Raw genomic sequence first — 19,685 nt, forward strand, 5'->3', positions numbered from 1 at the left:
AAGCAAGAATTGCACTGATTTAGCATTCTGTTTTTAATTAACATGTTCGGAGCCTAAAAACTGACTTGATATGCTTCAGTAATTATGTTACAGAAATTATCAATATACATTGAAGATTTTTTTTTTTTTAAGTGTCTGGGTAACAAACCTCAACGTGCAGCCTGAAACCATAAAGTTCGCATCTGACCAATGTGTTAAACACCAGACAAGTTATTTAATTTATCTCTATCTAAAATATGTAGTAGATAATAATGCAAAGGATATATCATTTGATGCATTGGACGTTACTGTAGATTATTCCTGTGATTTCTGTAGTAAACAGAGAAACGATATTGGATTTAATTAAAATTCCATATAGAGGGGAAATCAATCCAATACAATATACAACTGAGTGGAAGTATAATGATGTAACTGGCATATCTGCAATGAGCCTATTAATATTATTGGGGAAGTTTCATATACACAAAACGAAGATTATTATTTTATAAATGACTTTATATAATACAGAAGTGTTTTATATAGGCTATAAATGTATATTATTTCTATGATATAAAATTGAAGGCCACCTTGTGTTTTATTTTATTAGAATCTAGCACCTTATTTTTTTCTAATTATTGCTTACAATTTAACCAATTATATTTTGTAAATGGTTTTGTTCATTATATAATGAAAATATTTCTCTATTGTTGTTTATTTTAACTTTCATCTATTAGTAGTAACAAATGTATGACCTACAAATGGTGCGCCCCCTGCAGTCCGTGACGAGCAGCGAGCAGCTTGACCCGGAGGAGAAGCGGCGCATCGGCCATTTTGGGCTCAAAGGGGGCTTTTCTTGTCACCACGTGAGGGCTGGGTTAGTTAGTCCGAGACGGGCACTAAATCGAGCCGAGCGAGGACTCAGAGAACAAGGGGGTATAAATCCAGGAAGACGCTGCCTCACGCACTCGCGCTCTTTTCACATGTGCTGATAGAGAGAGAGTAAAGGATGCCGACAGTCACTCTGCCTCCCAAAGAAAACGCTCTGTTCAAGAGGATCCTGGTGAGTGCTAATACTTCAGTGCAGCAACATCCATCTTCCAAACAAACCCCGCGGGCTGCCCTCATGAGTGCGATAGAGAGCTGTTAATGCAGCACTTTTTAGCGCGTGCAAAACTGAACAATCAAAGAGTCGCTTTCTGTCAAATGGAGGTTAGCTTTTAGCCTGTTAGCTGCTAGCTGTCAGTGTGTTGATGTAGCTTAACATACAGACACAAAGCTCTTTGAAAGAGGCTGTCAGTGGTTGGATAAAACCATACGAGACTTGTAGTCTTCGTTTATTTGATTTTAAACGCCTTTAGCACTACGTTTATACGATCAAGCTGCTCTGCTGTGAGGCTAAATGTTGCACATCAGTGGCTCAAGTCAGTCTCTGGCCTGTTCATCCAGCAAACCACTCTTAAAGATTATCAGGTTATTTCTGTAAAATTACAGTGTTAGTCGAGTTTTGATTTAGGGAGCTTTCCGGAGTTGTTTGAGATGATGGGAAGAGATTAACATGTTTGCAGTGTTTCTGCTGAAGGAAAACCTGGAAGTTTAGTGATGCTCAACTTCAGAGCATACTAACACTCGACGAGTTTATACACGCCTCATTCACTGACTCACTGACTGTTCACTCCTCGTTATATATGTAATCATTTATAGATATATATATGTAATCATTTAAACTGCTGACTTGATTAAGGCTTTTGACAGCCAGGGCTCTTAAAACATATGACTGTGATTTGTGTTAGCTGCATTTGGCCTATATTGTCCATGTATCTTAAGACCAATTTGAAGGACTTTGCATGGCTTTTTCTGATTGCAGAACTTTAAATCTATTAGATTTGGATCTGGACACTAATTTGAGATGGGCATATGTTGCTAGACTGCATGAGAGTTGACACTGACAGTATGATGGGCCTGCAAACCACAAACTCAGTCCAAACTTTCAGCACTTGCATACTGTCTGTTTAAAAGCAAAAAAGCGTCACTGCATTTTGTACATGTAGATGCATGTAGAGTTTTTTTTTTCTTCAGTTGTATTTAAAAGTGACTTTCAGTTGCTAATTTAGTGGAACTGATATGCATTAATTGTAACTTTTTTTCTTTTATATACAGCTACTTGAGAAGTTATATTTGTAGTGATAGTCTATGTATATCTTGAATGCACTGTAAGGCCAAGTCACCCTGCACCGACAGTCACCACATTACAGTGTGTAACTTCTCAGACATCCCAAGACCCAACAAATGCAGATTCAACATACACAATTGGTGAAAACAAGCGCTGACCATTGGTAACCGGGCGTCTGAGATGTGCCACGTGTCTGTTGGTGTTTTCTGTGTCTGTCGGTGCAGCGTGAATTGGCCTGAAGTCGCTTTGGATAAAAGCATTTGCCAAACACATACATGTAAATAGAAATGGAAATGTTTGGTTTGGAATCTGAGAAACTGTGTTACCATGGTTACATATAAAGACTTTTGTCAATCTCTGATAATATAGATCAGTGGTGACGACACATAATGTTTGACTTTCTAATAACTATATAACACAATCTTAAAAAATGTATCTATTAAGAGAAGCTAGATTGTTTGCAGTTCCATAGGAAACTATGTGGTGTACTTTAACATTTTGAATTCATTGTTCTGTTATGCTAAGCAACTAACACAAAGTGGTTAGCATCTGAAATCATATCATATTGTTAAAATCTGCTAGGGCTGCTGTGGTAATAGTTTCCGAAGCCTCTGTTTTTAAGGTTGTGGTATATAGGATGCCCTGCCTGAACTGATCCGAAGTCACTGATTCAGTAGTGCTGCGGTATTGAATGTGGAAAAGCAGATTCCAGATTTGCTGACAGAATGAAGTGATGTTATGTTAGTGATCTCACCACCTGCTGGCTGAGCAGAGGCCTGTGTGATAAAGAGGAAACAGAAGCTGCTCCAAATAGAACTGCTCTGAGTAAATTACTATCATTTGCAGAGTTTGCAGGGGACAGCGCGATTGTGTGTGTGTTTGTATCAAGTTTAGCCTGCCGTGGATTAGGGATGCACGATAAATATCGGCACGATATTTAAAGGGATACTCCACCCCAAAATGAAAATCTTGTCATTAATCACTTACCCCCATGTCGTTCCAAACCCATAAAGAGCAGTTCGTCTTCGAAACACAATTTAAGATATTTTGGATGAAAACCGGGAAGCCTGTGACTGTCCCATAGACTGCCAAGTAAATAACAGTGTCAAGGTCCATAAAAGGTATGAAAGTCATCATACGTGCAATCTGGGTTATATGAAGCTACAGGAACACTTTTTGTAAGCGAAGAAAACAAAAATAAAGACTTTATTCAACAATTCCTTTGTCAACAGTCTCCTCTTTGTCTCTCCATATCACCGTATGCTCTTCTGTATCATCTGCGCCACAAGGATGCGCTGTTTCTACGTGTATTTAGCTTTGATTTGAAAGAAAATCAATGTAGCTTTCATGAATTTTTATTTCATTTTTTAATTTTAGTACTTCAGTTGCCAATACTATACATTTCTAGTTTTTGAGATGTTTTTTTTTTCACCTTCATTTCAATTAAAGATACTTATTTTAAAAGTTTTAGTTAACAACAGCAATGTCCTAGAATTTTTTTTTTTTTTAATAAGTATTTATTTTTTTAATCTCTCTTTATGTCATCAGAGATGTTATGAACACAAGCAGTACAGAAATGGACTGAAATTCTGCAAACAGATTCTCTCCAATCCCAAGTTCTCAGAACATGGAGGTAAGAACCCTACTTGGAAGAGTTCTTGACATACAAGTACACTCGGATTTCACTGCCTATACAATATAATGTGAATAACATGGACACAAATCTAAATGAATTGAAATGAACATATTCTAATCAATATTCACTCAAACATGTCCGTTTCCATATACATTGACAAGACAAAAAATGAGTGACTGGACAGAATGACCAGTTAGGCTGTTATCACGGATACTGATCATTTCAAAAGAGCCAAATATCAGTCTGGCTCATTAATACTGCATTAAAACATAGATATTTGTATATTGTTACACTGCAATGATATAATCAAAGTTATCAGCTAAAAGTTTAATGTCTTCAACAAAACATTCCTGAGTAAAAGGTGTAGTAGGAGTTTGTTTACTTATCCCATGTAAGCTTACTAATTGTTAAAGGGTAAGGTAAAGGTTATGATCTTTGCAGAGACGCTGGCGATGAAAGGCCTGACGCTGAACTGCCTGGGCAAGAAAGAAGAAGCCTATGAACTTGTCCGCAGAGGTCTCCGAAATGACCTGAAGAGCCACGTCTGTATCCTTAGATATAGAGACCGAAACACACATTTGAAAGCTTTCGGTTTGGCATTTATACACAGTAGTATGATAATGCTCCATGTGTTTGAGCAGTTGGAATGAGTTTATTTCCTCATGTTCACAGCAGCAGCAGAATTAGCACTTCAGTGTTTGTCTTAATTTGAAGCCTGTCGCGGCCGGTGGGGGGATGGACCCCAGCCAAGATTCCTGCCCTGTGTCTGACTGTGATGTGCGGTGACACCATCAACTGTTTAGAGAGCCATACACACACAGTACAGTGTTTCCTCGCTGCTAGTCAAATGCTTCTGATGTTTTACAGAGAAGAATATCATATAATTAATGACTTCATTCTTTTATTAGTTGTTTCTTCATTAGACACCATTACCGCAGTTTTTTAAAATGTCTATATTTATTTGAATTTAATTGAAAATGTTTCTCTTCAGGTTTAAGGGTGGGTAGACAAGACAGACCAAGTCAGCCTAATACTAGATATTTTCTTTAATTTTTATAAATGGAGACTGGCCTTGATGAAAATATGTAGTATAAGCCAATTATATAAATTTGTAACGTACTGTTCATGCAACTTTACTTATTCATTTATTTTAGAATTCTGCCTTCCCCATAATATAAATGAAACATAACATAGCTGTTATAATATATTTTGCATGGGGATCTATATATTTGGGGGGGGGGGGCGGTCTTGGTGTAGTCCCTAGTACACCGTCATCAGGTCTGTAGTGTCTCTGTGAAGTCCTTAATGTGACATTTTCAGGCTGGCACGTGTACGGTTTGCTCCAGAGGTCTGACAAGAAGTACGACGAGGCTATTAAGTGCTACAGAAACGCTCTGAAATGGGACAAAGACAACTTGCAGATCCTTCGAGATCTCTCCCTCCTGCAGATCCAAATGAGAGACCTGGAGGGTTACAGGGTGAGTCTGTGTCTGAGTACGTTTCATTTTGTTTGTTGAACAGCACGGTACGGTTCAGAATTGTACAAAAGAGTTCTTTATTGGATTCAGTATGATTATTTGGAAAGAAATTGTGGATAATGCACACAATTTCTATTTCCTGCCGTTTCTACCTTTATTGTGCGGGAGGTTCCTGCAAGCATTTATCCATTAAAGCATGTAGCTTGAATACTTTGAATGAGGAAACATTTAGGTGAGATAATTGTAATTGTTTTCAAAATATGTCTAATAAATGAGCACCAAATCATAATATTATTATGATTTCTGAAGAATCATTTGACACTGAAAACTGGAGTAATGGCTGCTAAAAATTCACATTTGTCTTCACAGAAATAAAATACATTTTAAAATATGTTAAAATAGAAAAGTTATTTTAAATTGCAATATTATTGTTTAATATGTAAAATATATCAAAAAATGTTATATTTTTTGCACTAATGTTGAGGTGAAACACAAAGGAATACATGGGGGCTATGAATCAGCACTGTCTGTTTCCTGTCTCTTGAGCTTGCTTCTCTCTTCTCCTTTCTCGTGTCTTTATTTCTTCGATTTCTGTGCTATGATAAAGTGGGTGTTTAAAGTTTCATACCCTCAGGCTACTCTGATACCTGTTTTTACCACTTAAATGAAATCCTTTCAGATTTGGACTTTGTGCAATATGGCTCCACTGTAGTTTTCTGTAGTTTTAAATGGTATTTGGTTACATTATTTTGAAAGGGGTTTAATTTCACCTCTACATTTAGCTCGAACCTTTTAAAACCTAACGGCAGAGAAATCCCTCATTCTGACTGCAATGACTGTCTTATAGGAGACCCGGTATCAGCTGCTGCAGTTGCGGCCAGCACAGCGAGCGTCATGGATTGGCTACGCCATTGCGTATCACCTCTTGGAGGACTATGAGATGGCTGCCAAAATCATTGAGGAGTTTAGAAAAACACAACAGGTAAATGCAGACAAGACGGGCAGATACAGCAAGATTTGTGTTCTCAAGTTTGTGGGGTGGTCACAATAACAAAATGTAAGTAGTTCATGTCAGTACCAGTGAAAACAAGTATGCTAATGAATACATTAAATATAATATTAATATAATAATATGCTATGAAACAACATGGATTGTGAAAAGTCATATGCAAATTAAATTAAAACAATGGTATGTACCAGTCAGATTAAGTATTATTTGCACACAAATAAATTTGTACTAAATAAATATTTTTATTTTATTTTTCGGTTTTCATTTTAATTTGTTTTATTTTATGTCCATTTGTTGTTTTTATTAGTTTATTTTTATTTAAAATTATTTTTTGTATTATTTCTATTTAGTTTGAATTTATTTTGTTTTAGTAATTTTAGTGCTTTATTATAAAGAGAGAGAAATTATATAAAATTTATTTCAGTTAAGGCAACATTTCTAACTTTCATTTTTCATCTAATATTTCTATTTTATTTTATATCAGCTTTATTTCAATCATGCAGCAGTTTTTAATTCTTTTAGTTAATAATAACAAGTAAAATTATTTTTAACTTAAATGCTCATTTAAGGTTTTTTTTGTGTTTTGTGTTCATTACATAGGAAAGTGGAGGGAATTTTATGCACACATCTGCATTGTATCAAGACACAAACACTTTTCTCAGAGCATGCAAGAAATATCCAGCTTAGTATCAAAGTACTTGTATTTTTTTTTATATCCCTGTTTGCTTGGAATAGATTTGAAAGAACAGGGACAGAGGTCACAGGAGTGGTTAATGAGGTATTGTGAAGACGTCAACCTGCCACTCCAGGTCAACAGGCAACACAATGGCAAACGATTGTTGTGGCGTCCAAGATAAGACGCTTATTTCCTCTCATTGGTTTCTAGCACAACTGGAAACTACAAGTTGGCAGGCTAAATAAAAGATTCCTAACTGTTATATAGTGCTTCGGAGGGATTAGTTAAAACAACAAATCCATTCTGTATTTGTTTTTTATGATGTTTATGAATGTTTGATTTTTCAGACGTCCCCTGACAAGGTGGATTACGAGTACAGTGAGCTGCTGCTGTATCAGAATCAGGTCCTGAGGGAGGCGGGACTCTTCAGAGAAGCTCTGGAGCATCTCACCACCTACGAGAAACAGATCTGTGATAAACTGGCCGTGGAGGAAACCAAAGGTACATCAGTGCACCTCTTTCTTCCTCATCTTCCACATTTTTTATTTTTTTATTTTTTCTTCTGCTTTTATATTATTTTGTCCAGTATGCAGTTTTTCCTATTCACATTTTGCTTGTCTAGCAGATTGACTTCCTGTTTGTGGTGCCCTATGGAAAATTCTCTCTGTTTTTATGTTCTCTCCTCGTGTTGTGGATATGTAGGAGAGCTGCTGTTGAGTCTGGAGCGGTTTGAGGAGGCGGCAGATGTGTACAGGCGACTACAGGAGAGAAATCCTGAAAATTGGTCTTATTACCATGGCCTGGAAAAAGCCCTCAAGCCTGGTACACACACAAAAAAAATGAGTTGTCTGCATATTATCTTTCGTCTTATACACACATTAGTAACAGTTTAACAAAACACAGCAATTCTGGTGTTTTTTTTTTTCAGCAAGTACAGAAGAGAAGCTGAAAATCTATGAGGAGGCCTGGGAGAAATACCCTAAAGGTCTCGTACCTCGCAGATTACCACTCAGCTTCCTGTCTGGTAGGCAGTGTTTCCATCACATCACATTACATCAGCTTCTTCTGCAGGTTGTACGTATTTGAATGAAATTGTTTCTGTATTGTTCAGGAGATAAGTTTCGGGAGTGTCTAGATAGATATTTAAGAATGAACTTCAGTAAGGGCTGTCCTCCCGTCTTCACCACACTCAGATCTCTCTATCAGGACAAAGAGAAGGTGAGGACATAATCAACTCATACAGAACATACTAACTAGGGTTTATGTCCAGATGTGTTTCACATTTTGTTTAAATTGCAGGTGTCAATAATTGAAGAATTAGTTGTTGGTTTTGAAACGTCCTTACGGAGCTGTCGAATGTTCAGCCCAGATGGTATGTTGATTTTTTTTTTTTCTTTATTCCATTTATTTACTTTTTTTATGGTTTGAAATATTAGGGCCATGTCATGAGGAATCAATTTTTATATATATATATATATATATATATTACTTGTTTCCAATTTTGATACTACAGCAAAACTAGTAGCCTAATAAATATAAAGGTCAAACATTATTAAAGACAAGTCAGTAAATAAGAATAAATGAACAAATTACAAGCAATAGCACAAATAAGTGTATAGAACAAAGATATAAATGAAATGATGCTTTCTGAAAAACCGCAGATGGGATGAATGAGAATGCAGATTCACTCTCTGACAGCAGGTGCTGCTTATGGAACAGCGTTTCCTTGGTTACCGCTGTACTTATTACCTTGAATCCATAAAACGCCATGTAAACTTTTCTGAAGACAGTGCGTTCCCCACAGAGATACATTCATATAAACCCCCAATTCAACATTTAGGATTTTCTTTCAATATTTTGCACATTGTGAACAGTGATCTCGCTCTGCCTGCTACAGTGTTTTCTGATATTTGCGGCCGTCTTCAGTGTTTCTGGTCTCTGTTAATGTCCGTTTGCACACAAAGTAATATTTACACACAACAATGATTGCAGTGCAGTTTGTACGCAAGCCCGGAACAGAAATGGGTGGAAATAAAACAAAAAAAATGGTCAGTCGGACGGTGCATCTGTACTCCACTGTATGAATGAAATATATATTAATCCTCATTAAAGCTACAAAGTTACTCGCCAAGGTACGCCACTTGCGTATATATTTGTGCGAGTACTAAATGTAGTTATCTTTTGCATCTTGCTTGAATGCTCTTATAATTTTTAAATTAGCAAGGCTTAAAAACACCAAAAAATTATAAACAATCATTACAATTCAACATATACACAATCTGACCAATCAAAAAAAAGACAAAAAAAAGGGGAATTATATATACAAAATGTGACGGGACGAGCCAACGACAGACACAGTGGGCGTGGCGTCAGGCCTCGGAGAGGTTTTTATTTAACAGAAAAACCAAAAAAAGGGGGAATAAAGTGTCCAAAAGGGGAAGAGTGTCCAAAACAACAGGGAATCTGGTGTCCTCGTCGTGCTGCGGGGTTCGTGGGGGTCTGGCAGTGTTCACGGAGGGAAGGGTCCCGGTAAGGGGCGGAGTCCGGTGGCCGCACGCGCTCCCCATCTTGGGTCCGGGGCGCGAGGGGCGGCGGCTCCTTCTAGCGGCCGCATCCTTCTCTTTGGCCGCGGCACCTTCAGGGGATGGACGGCCTGGCATTCTGGCCTGATGGCCGTGTACACGGGTGCGGTCCTCATCCGGACCACGGGTCCGGCAGCTCACGTCTCCGGTGGCGCTGGAGTCCCTCAACGCACCCTTCCTGGACCCACGAGGACACCAGTGTGCATGCACGGGGAAGAGACCGGTCTCCCGAGGAGAGGCGCGTTGGGCTTTTAAACAGCGGCGGTGATGAGGCTCCATTTCCTTCAGGTGTGCCCCATCACACGCCGCCAGCCCTGACTCGTCCAGCGCCCCTCCTCTCTCCCACACCCACTCCTATCGGGAGCCTGGTGAAGGGCGGCGATTTAGGACGGGGTGCCGGTGATTATCAGGGAGGAGGCAACAAAATCCAAACAATATATATATATATATATATATATATATACACAATTTTAATTTTTTTAAACAAACATTATAATTGAAAATTATGAAGAAATTAAATGATGAAAAATGTGACACTTTGGTGAGCCACCTGATGTGTTAGTGCATTAGTAGTACCTTATTGGTTCTTTTGATGTTTACATATAGATGATGGCAAGGAAGAGCCGCCCACTACATTACTCTGGGTGCAGTATTTCCTGGCTCAGCACTATGATCAGATCTTCCAGCACACCATGGCTCTCGAATACATCAATGCTGCCATTGAGAGCACACCTACTCTGATAGAGCTCTTCCTCATTAAAGCCAAGATATACAAGGTGATGTCCAAAACACATTGCATACAATTACCATTTTGGTAATTTTTAATTCAAATTGCAGTATGCTAATTGAAGCGATGATTGCAACAACTGTGTCTCACCAAACAGTGTGACTAATTAAAAGAAATGTAGAATAATAAGGTGGGTTCAGTGATTCGATTGTCATATCCTGGCTCTATTGGGTCCCGTTTGTATTTTCCTCACTAACATGCTGGGAACATCCGGGAGGCAGCTCGTTGGATGGACGAGGCTCAGGCCCTGGACACAGCAGACCGTTTTATTAACTCTAAATGCGCCAAGTACCTGCTTAAAGCAAGTCTGATCAAGGAGGCTGAGGAAATGTGCGCAAAGTTCACAAGGGTAAGGAAAATGTGTGCTTAACTTGGTGTATATATTCTACTCACAGGTGTTTTGTGTGTAACTGCTCTGTTACTCTCTCTCAGGAGGGAGCGTCTGCGGTAGAGAATCTGAATGAGATGCAGTGCATGTGGTTCCAGACTGAATGTGCTCTGGCCTATAATTCCATGAAGAAATACGGAGAAGCGCTCAAAAAATGCCATGAGATTGAAAGGGTCAGTCATTTTTGCTTTGTCATTATATCATGGTATTTGTGTGCTGATTTGACCTCCTCATCTGATTACTTCACTCTCACATTTGTTCATTACAGCACTTTGTAGAGATAACAGATGACCAGTTTGACTTCCATACGTACTGTATGCGGAAGATGACGCTGCGTTCCTATGTGGACCTGCTTAAACTGGAGGACGTGTTACGTATGCACCCATTCTACTTCAGAGCCTCACAAACCGCAATCCAAATCTACCTCAACCTGCATGACAACCCGCTAGCGGATGACAGCAAGGAACTACAGGCTGATACCGGTAATATGCCATAAATCTATGGAAGCCAGAATCTGCTACAGATTAAAAAAAATAAGGTAATTGTGACTTTTCATCTCACAATACTGACTTTTATCCTTGTAGAATTGTGAGGGGGGAAAAGTCTGAATAGTGAGATGAAAAAGTCACAATTAATTTTTTTTTTTTTTTTTTTTTTTTGTGGCGGAAATGACGAAACTGAATTGCGAGATGTAAACTCAGAATTCAGAGGGGAAAAAACGTTGGAATTATTATGAGATGTAGACTTGGTATTCAAAGAAACAAAGTCAGAATTCTGTTTATTTTCCAATGGGTTTATTTTGCAGTTTTTTTTATTTTTTTCAAGCTGTTTTCTCTCAGTTCTGAGAAAAAAGTATTTTAAATTAAATTGTGAGAAAACAGTCCAAATTGGGAAAAGGTTGCAGTTACCTTTATTATTCCATGCCAGAAACGGGCTTCCATAAACTGAAGCAAACCTTATGTGTTTACCGTGTTTTCTTTAAAAAGAAGTGTGCTTAATGTTGCTTGGATTTTCCAAACAGAGAACCTGACTGACAAAGAACTGAAGAAGTTAAGGAACAAGCAACGGAGAGCACAGAAGAAAGCACAGCTGGAGGAAGAAAAAAAGAATGCGGAGAAAGAGAAACAGTTAAAGAACCAGAAAAAGAAAAAAGAGGATGATGACGAAGAGATCGGCGGACCCAAAGAAGAACTTATACCAGAGAAACTGGCCAGGGTGTGTTTTTGTTTTGATAGAAATCTTTGTGATCTTCATCTGAAAGGTTTCATCTCTTTAGTAGGAATACCAAGGGGAAATTCAAAGAAACTCAAAGCCTGTTCTTTGTGCTTGGACAAAAAATGTTTTGTTTCTTTCATTTTCAAGGTGGAGAACCCATTAGATGAAGCTGTAAAGTTTCTGACACCGTTGAAAAACCTGGTGAAGAATAAGATAGACACACACCTTCTGGCCTTTGAGATCTACTTTAGGAAAGGTATATGCTTTACATCTCTGAACTCCATTCTCATCTCCATTTGTACAGTCTAATAATGGTTTTCCTTTTTAATAATCCTTTTCTCTTGGATGAACGTCAGAATATGAAACAGATTATCCGTTGCTACATCTCAACTTGAATAGCTGTATAATTTCAGTGTTCCTCAATTTCCTCACAGAAAAGTACCTGTTAATGCTGCAGTCAGTGAAGAGGGCCTATGCAATAGACCCGGACCACCCTTGGCTCCACCAGTGTCTAGTGCGCTTCTTTAAAGGAGGTGAGTGAACCCAGGGTGCCTCTTGCTATTAGTTTGGTTGTATTTTCTTTACATTTGGTCAGTCAGTCACTGTTATGTCTTAATTTGTTGCTTTTGACACCAAATTTGGTTTGTAATGTGTTCCTGTTGATTGGCTAACAGTGTCCGAAAGTAAAGATCTAGCAGAATCGGTCAGCATGGTTCTCAAGCAGGAAATCTCCAGGCTGTTTGGGGAAAGTAATGCTAAGAGCTTTAACCAGGCCTTCCTCACCAAGCACTTCAATTCCATCCCTCATCGAGCAGCAGGTGTGCATACTCAACACTTTATATGCACACAGCTTTTTTTAACTGCAACTTTTTCTTGTTCAATTTTCAATTGCACCTGTTTTCTTCCTTTACAGCTGCCAAAATGATGTTCTACTTAGACCCTTCAACACAGAAGAAAGCAGTGGAACTGGCTGTAGCACTTGATGAATCACTGAACAACAGAAATATTCAGGTACATAATGGGCTACATGACCTTAAAGGATTTCACTAGCTGGTTAATGTTTAAAAAATGATAAGAATGGACAGGTTTGGTAAATAGTGTTAAACAACGGAAGGAGATTGAGTTGAACCACAAACAAAATATTACGTAGCATTACTTGTATACGATTAAGTATATTAAGTGTTACACATATAAGATAACATTGTCAAAACGATCCCAGGTCACATGCATGCGCTAAATACGTTATAGTATGCATGTCAGGCCAGTAGATGATGTTGTCACTTTAAAGAAACACTATTTTCAGTTTTTAGTTGAAAATGACCCCAAGAGACACTTCTCTGCTCCTCAAATAGAGAAAACAATAGCCATTATAGACAGTGTTTCTTGACAAAAATGCTGTACTTATTTAAACAACCAGTTCTTTATTTATACTTGCATCGCAAACAAGCAGAGACCGTCTCCAAACTGTGTGCATGGTACTTCGTTCAAGGTACGGGTGGGGTTTAGTCATAGGCTCTTTTTAATACTTTTAATTGGTTAAATATTTATAAAACCTAAAGACAGACATGAGGCAATTGCATAAAATGTTGAAATATGGAGATATGAGGTTTCTGCCCGACAAAGACAATGTCTATGATTTTATTTTAATTTCAATTAGTTGTGCAGCACCATTTCATTTTACTTGTACATTGATGTTAATAATTAATTAAACAACTCAAGAACCCCCTGCAGTTCCTTCACCAACCCCCAATTGGGAAACCCTGGTATATTACATACTTATATTATTTTGCTGTTTAATTTTTGCAGATCTGTACAGAGGTTTTGGAAGGCCTGCGTGATGGCAGCCTTGGAGAGGCTAAGGAAACTGCAGAGTTCTACCGAGCAGAGTGTCATAAGATCTACCCCTATACACTGGCCTTCATGCCCCCAGGCTACGAGGAAAACATGAAGATTGCGGTCAATGGAGACGTCTCCACAGAAACTGAGGAGCTGGCCAATGATATGTGAAGACCTGAAGAGGGTAAAGGACTGAGGGAGGAGGTGGAATGGGAAGCGGTGTGGCACCGCCACTGTCAAACACCTGAGATGGTTGCAGTTGACTAATGTGATTCTATGAGGAACTTCCTGCGATCTTCTACGCTACCAGAAATTGCAGTTAGGACTGACAGACAATGACTGTGTTTTGGAGTGGAGGAAGAAAGGGCGGGGTGTTGGGGGGGGAATAAAATGCCCATTTTACTTTTTTAACTCTGCTGATGACTACTCTCTAACTGAAAACTAGTCAAACATGCATCCCATTTTGAAATACAGTATGTCTGAATGCAAACTTTGTGCACTGGCGAGAGCAAATCCCATAGTCAACAAACCAAGCAGGAGAAGCGCACTCAAACCCATCTTTCCCCTGTTTTAAAGAGTAATTTATATGAAAAATAAAAGCTTAAAAATGTTATGTGGCTTGTGCAAAAGATCTGGTTTGAGTTGGTGTGAAAAGGCAGCTGAATCATTGTACTTCGGGGGGGAGACTGGATATGCACAGGAAGTGATGTCATAACGGGAAAGCGGCATGTGTAGAGGTTCTTTATTGCGTATCTTGAAGAAGGAAGAGGCTGTATCCAACAAACAACAGTAAACTGTGATCAAGAGTCTGTGAAATTGACAGAAAACTTTTCCCCCTCTCTCCTTCATCTTACTTCATTCTAATACTCTGTTTGATCCGAATGGGTGACAGTGTTCAAAGATGAGTTTGTTGTATGATAGATTTTTTTGTAATAAAAAAATCAGTGAGAGCACACATTTGGCACCAGTCCACACACATCACTGTTCCCTCACATTGACATAGGTAGAGTCTTCAAAACATAATAGATAACATAGATAAGTATAATTTTCCACAATTATTAAAAAAAAATGTTTTTTAATTTTTTACACTAGAAACCGTTCTAGCTACTGAGAGGGATATGAAATAACTGGGCTGTTTTGGTTTCTGTCCAAGCTGGATATCCGACTTCCCTTTTAAAAACGGTTCTTACCCTCATTGTATGTATAATTGCATACAAGAATTCATGCACGAAATAAATAATTGCGTTTTTTATTATATTCTAAAAGAGAGCGAAAAGCTGAAGTTTACTTAAATTATCTGCTTTGACGTCTGATGAAGGTGGGCTTTTGAAAACGAGTCCAATGTTTCTCTTATTTAAAGGGGAAGTTCTTCTAATCTAACCATAAGTCATGGGCATGTGAGGAGTGCTCACTGAAGTGCTCTGAACTTCTATCCTCTTTTCAACATCCATTGCACATGTTTATTTCGCTACTGGAACGGTAGATGGATTCGTCCATAGAGAGCTCCGGTTCATCGACCGGTAACCCGGTGCGCTGCCGTCGTACCTGTAAGATCATTGTGATTGGAGATGCCGGTGTCGGTAAGACCTGTCTGACTCACCGCTTCTGTACCGGGCAGTTTCCCAGCAGAACGGAGGCTACAATCGGGGTGGATTTTCGTGAGAAACTTATTGAGTTCGAAGGCGAGAAAATCAAAGTAAGACAAAAAAAAGTATTTTTTTTTACAGTATTTTGGTTTGTTATGAAACACGTTTATATTGTGAGCTTATTATAAAATGTTGCTTGGATGCATAAAGCTAATTTAGGCAGTGCTATATAAAAAAAAACGCGATTAGAATCGGTTCTTTCGAACAGCGTTTAAAAGGAAAAAGACGATTCAGCGTTTTTTTTACGTCATGCCTTAAAATCTCAAAAACAACATTTGGCTGGAGAGTTGTTCTACTTGTTAATGAAGCGTGATTTTCTGTTTTTAATCAAGCAATAATCATTATCAGAACGTTTTATTTGTAACGGCTAAATGAACTTTCCACCCCATATACTCGATCCTAAGTACACAAATTCTCTTACTATTGGTTACTCATCGTTTAAATGGATGAATTGGACTCGCTACAAAGAGACATTGCTCAAGTTACTCCTTGAATTGTTGATGTTTACTTCTTGAATTTTTAAGTGGTAGATGGATTTATTGCTTGTGAATCCCATAGAGGAACAAGAGCAAAACGTGGGATTTCACCGTTTTGTTGAGCTCTTTTTGAGCTTCAAAATGAGGAACTGGACTTCACTTTTAAGAGAAATAGTCTTAGGCACAAATATTAAATAACAACTGTCTTTACATTTTAAAATACTCATAATCGGGCTACACTTACTTTTTTATTGATTACATAGCCTATAATTCACCAAAGTTTTTGTCCTTGGATGGGTTTTGTCTTTTAAACATATGAAAATGTACAAATTTACATTATTTCTTATTTACATGTAATGCAGGGATTCCCAAACTTTTTTTTAAGGTCATAAATGAATAACACATTTGCATGCTCACAGTTCTCTAATGTTGGATAATGGCCACATGACATGCAGGTAAACAAATAAAATATTTTATTTTTATTGTTATTTTGAAGAGATTTATTTGAATCTTATATTTTTCATGATTAATTATTAGCTTTTCATTTCAACTCACAGACCCCCTGCATTTCCTGCGTGAACCCCATTTTATGAAACCTGGACGTAATGTTTAATGCTTAATTTTCTTAATTTAACAATTAACATTTTCATTCTCTTTGCATTTTTATATCAATATGATAGTTTTATCCTATTTAAATCAATGTGATTAACAAGTTAGGTAATAAGTGATCAAAAAAGGAGTCTGATGATATTACCTAAAATGTGCAATGTAATGGATTACGTTACTAACTACAATTTTTGTCAGATAATTTGGGATCCGTAACGGACTAAAATTTGTAAGTAACCTACCCAGCATTGCCCTCAAGTCAGATCAACCCTATGGAGATTTAATTTCAGTTTTCAGTGTTTCTGTAGCTCAAATGGGAAAGCATGTCACTAGCAATGGCAAAGTCATAAGTTCAATTCCCAGTATATATGTACAAAAATATAAATCTCTTCCTTTTCTGTCTCACCTCAGATACAGCTCTGGGACACGGCAGGTCAGGAGCGTTTTCGTAAAAGCATGGTCCAGCACTACTATCGCAATGTGCACGGAATTGTCTTTGTCTTTGATGTCACTAACCCCTCTAGTTTCTGCAATCTTCCCTTGTGGATGGACGAGTGCCGTCAGCACTCTCTTGGTCTGGATATACCCCGTGCCCTTGTTTGCAACAAGGCCGATCTGGTCACTTCGACCACTGCTTCTGTGTTAATCGCTCAGGCTCGTCATTTGGCTGAAGTCCACGGAATGTCTTTTTATCTTACATCAGCCAAAGGTCTCAAAGGGGACCAGGTGGACAGCATCTTTGTGACATTGGCACAGAGGTTGAAGAGCCAGAGAAGGGAGAGTGTGAACGAATGTGTATTACAATGCAGATCTGAGAGCTTCAATATCCCAGCAAGAGTCGTAACAGCACAAGAGAGCAAGAAGAAATGGGCCTGCATCTGCTAATGGATGGATGAACTTGAGAGTTATTTTAGTATATCCACTAAAAGAAGCACAGTAAATACATAACTAGGTACTTTGGTCATGTCTCATGTGTGATTAGTATGAATGCTGGTTTAAATGGCAATTGCCATTTGGGTGGATTTTTATAGTCCTCTGAGCATCTTGGTTTGGTAGACAAGGTCTAGGTTACTTCACACAACAGTATCTGTATGAAAAAAAAATGCCTTATAATGAAACAAAATAGCAAGACTGAGTTTTGATTTAATTTCCAGTTTCTTTGGGGTTTTCCTGACAGCATTCAAAGTGTTTGTATAATTCAGTAAATTAATAAAATTGTCTATTTTTTTCTCTTTACAACTTTCTACTCAAATTATTGAATGATTGAGAAGCAGAAAGGAAGGCGAGGTGTGAAGAGGAGCAAAATGTAGATGCAGAGTATAAAGATTTAAAATATGATCATAATTCAGGTTGTTCCAGTAAACACCTAGTTAATGGAGCCAAACTCTCAGCAACCAGTCATGGTCAAAGTGCAGCTGACTATCTGCTTGATTCTAACAAAAAATAAAAATCTGCAATTTTTTCCTCTTTCTTCTTTATGAGACTTCCAATAAAGCAGTGCATTGGAAAATAGATGTGCAAGAAAATGTTTAGTTTCTGCAGCTTACCACACTTTCTTTTTCATGTGTAGATGTCAGAGTGACACCAATATTTGTGTAAAAAAATCTCATTTATTTTTGAAAATCTTTAATATTCTCTTCAATTATCAGCATAAGTAACTTTTAAATCCTTTGGCAAGTATAAAAACAGAGGCTAACATTTAGAGCCAACAAACTAGCACTTGACGGATAGCACATCCAACTCGACTAAAAAAAGGAGTGAGGATAAATATCAACAGAATAGATGTTTCTGTGTCATTGAAATGTACCAAAGGCAAGAAGACAAGCAGTCTCAGATGAAATTCATGCCACTTGTAGAAGGGCCACAAACAACATAACTTATTACTGTTTTTTATAGTATTGTTTTCAATGTGTAAGACTGGGTTGTAGTGTGTGTGTTTTTGAGGGTTTGTGTGTCATGTCTGAGTGCAAAGATTGGTTTTTCAGCAAGATCAAGTTGTTTTGAGTGGAGAGCTTCAGTTTGACCTGAATATAGGAAGTTTGGGGAATTGGGTGAGAAGTTATGGATTTGTGTTAAGTTAAAAAAAAAAAAAATCATGAAATGTTTAAACAATCAAGAAAAACTGTAACTACAATTAGGTTGGTTAAATGAAGAAAAAATGGCATTCTTGTTTATTATGAAAGAATATTCTTGTGCATTGTTGTGTTTTGTGTAGAGCTGTTTCATCTCAGTACAAATTAATATACCCATTTTTTTAAACAAGCTATTTACAGTTTTTTTTTCAACTGCTTGCACAAATTTTCAAAACTTTGCCTCTTTTTTTCCCCAAGCTTTACACACAAATCAGAGAATTGCACACACAAAAGGCAAAATGCCTCACAACTTTTGCAAAACGAAGCACTGAATTCAATCTCAAAATTGCAAACACCTTTGCAATAATATTATATTTTTTTTTAATATATCATATACACAGTTATTTAAAATCTAAAGCTCTTCTTTCATGAGCTCCTATGTACATTTCTGTTTAAAATAGAAAGTAATTGGCAGAGAGATGTTGAAAAATTCATGGTAAACACAAAAGCAAGATTGAAAGCAAACTTTTGCTTTAGCATTTGTGGTTGTGAATACAGTATTACACAGTACAAAGGAAAAGAAATACATAAGCCATGTTTAGTTGAGTATAGGCCTATTCTTAAGCCATGATTGGTTGGTGTTTAGTAAAGCAATGAGTGTTTGTACATGTAAGGAGACACTGATGAATTAGTGTGGTACTTTGATTGGTTGTGTTTGAAAAAGGAAAGCAAGATACTTCCTTATAGAATTTTGTGTGTTACATAAAGAATTGTGTTTTGTCTTTTGCAAAAAGTGTTTTATGAAATTGAAAACTGAGTCAAGGGCCGAGAATTAGTGTATGGTTTTGCAGATCTGATGCATGGTTTTGGTGTTTGAGTGTCAGGTTTCAGAAATGTAAGCGGTTGAAAAAAACTGTTGTCAGTCATTTGCAGTACTAATGTTCACCTCTGGGTGGGGTATTTTCTCCTTTTTGTGTCCCTTTGTAGGGTATTTTACCCTTGATTTTTGCTACCTTGTTTGATATTATAAATGGATGATTCAATGGATCAGTAACAATATTACAACATATAGGTTACACTACAATAGTTTATAATATATAATAGTGTGTATTGTTGTGTATTGTATCTC

At 37.6% G+C, this 19,685-nt stretch overlaps 2 protein-coding genes across 2 annotated transcripts; both read left to right on the plus strand.

Annotated features, from left to right (window-relative positions):
• The first annotated feature begins 767 nt into the window (after positions 1 to 767).
• Positions 768 to 14,711, plus strand: LOC109056618 (N-alpha-acetyltransferase 15, NatA auxiliary subunit-like). The gene is made up of 20 exons (XM_042759184.1): positions 768 to 1,039; positions 3,698 to 3,782; positions 4,227 to 4,331; positions 5,106 to 5,263; positions 6,111 to 6,245; positions 7,296 to 7,449; positions 7,651 to 7,770; positions 7,877 to 7,972; positions 8,060 to 8,166; positions 8,248 to 8,320; positions 10,137 to 10,306; positions 10,514 to 10,666; positions 10,750 to 10,878; positions 10,974 to 11,187; positions 11,727 to 11,920; positions 12,068 to 12,176; positions 12,355 to 12,453; positions 12,595 to 12,738; positions 12,834 to 12,931; positions 13,727 to 14,711. The coding sequence occupies exons 1-20, from the start codon at positions 986 to 988 to the stop codon at positions 13,925 to 13,927; spliced, it is 2,598 nt and encodes an 865-aa protein (XP_042615118.1). The 5' UTR covers positions 768 to 985; the 3' UTR covers positions 13,928 to 14,711.
• Positions 14,712 to 15,066: 355 nt separating this feature from the next.
• LOC109056611 (ras-related protein Rab-33B-like) lies at positions 15,067 to 17,398 on the plus strand. Its single transcript, XM_019073808.2, has 2 exons — positions 15,067 to 15,452; positions 16,896 to 17,398. Exons 1-2 carry the CDS (start codon positions 15,240 to 15,242, stop codon positions 17,367 to 17,369), a joined length of 687 nt encoding a protein of 228 aa, XP_018929353.1. The 5' UTR covers positions 15,067 to 15,239; the 3' UTR covers positions 17,370 to 17,398.
• The last annotated feature ends 2,287 nt before the right edge of the window (positions 17,399 to 19,685 follow it).

Source organism: Cyprinus carpio, chromosome A1 (genome assembly GCF_018340385.1).
Source record: "Cyprinus carpio isolate SPL01 chromosome A1, ASM1834038v1, whole genome shotgun sequence".
Lineage (NCBI taxonomy): Eukaryota > Metazoa > Chordata > Actinopteri > Cypriniformes > Cyprinidae > Cyprinus > Cyprinus carpio.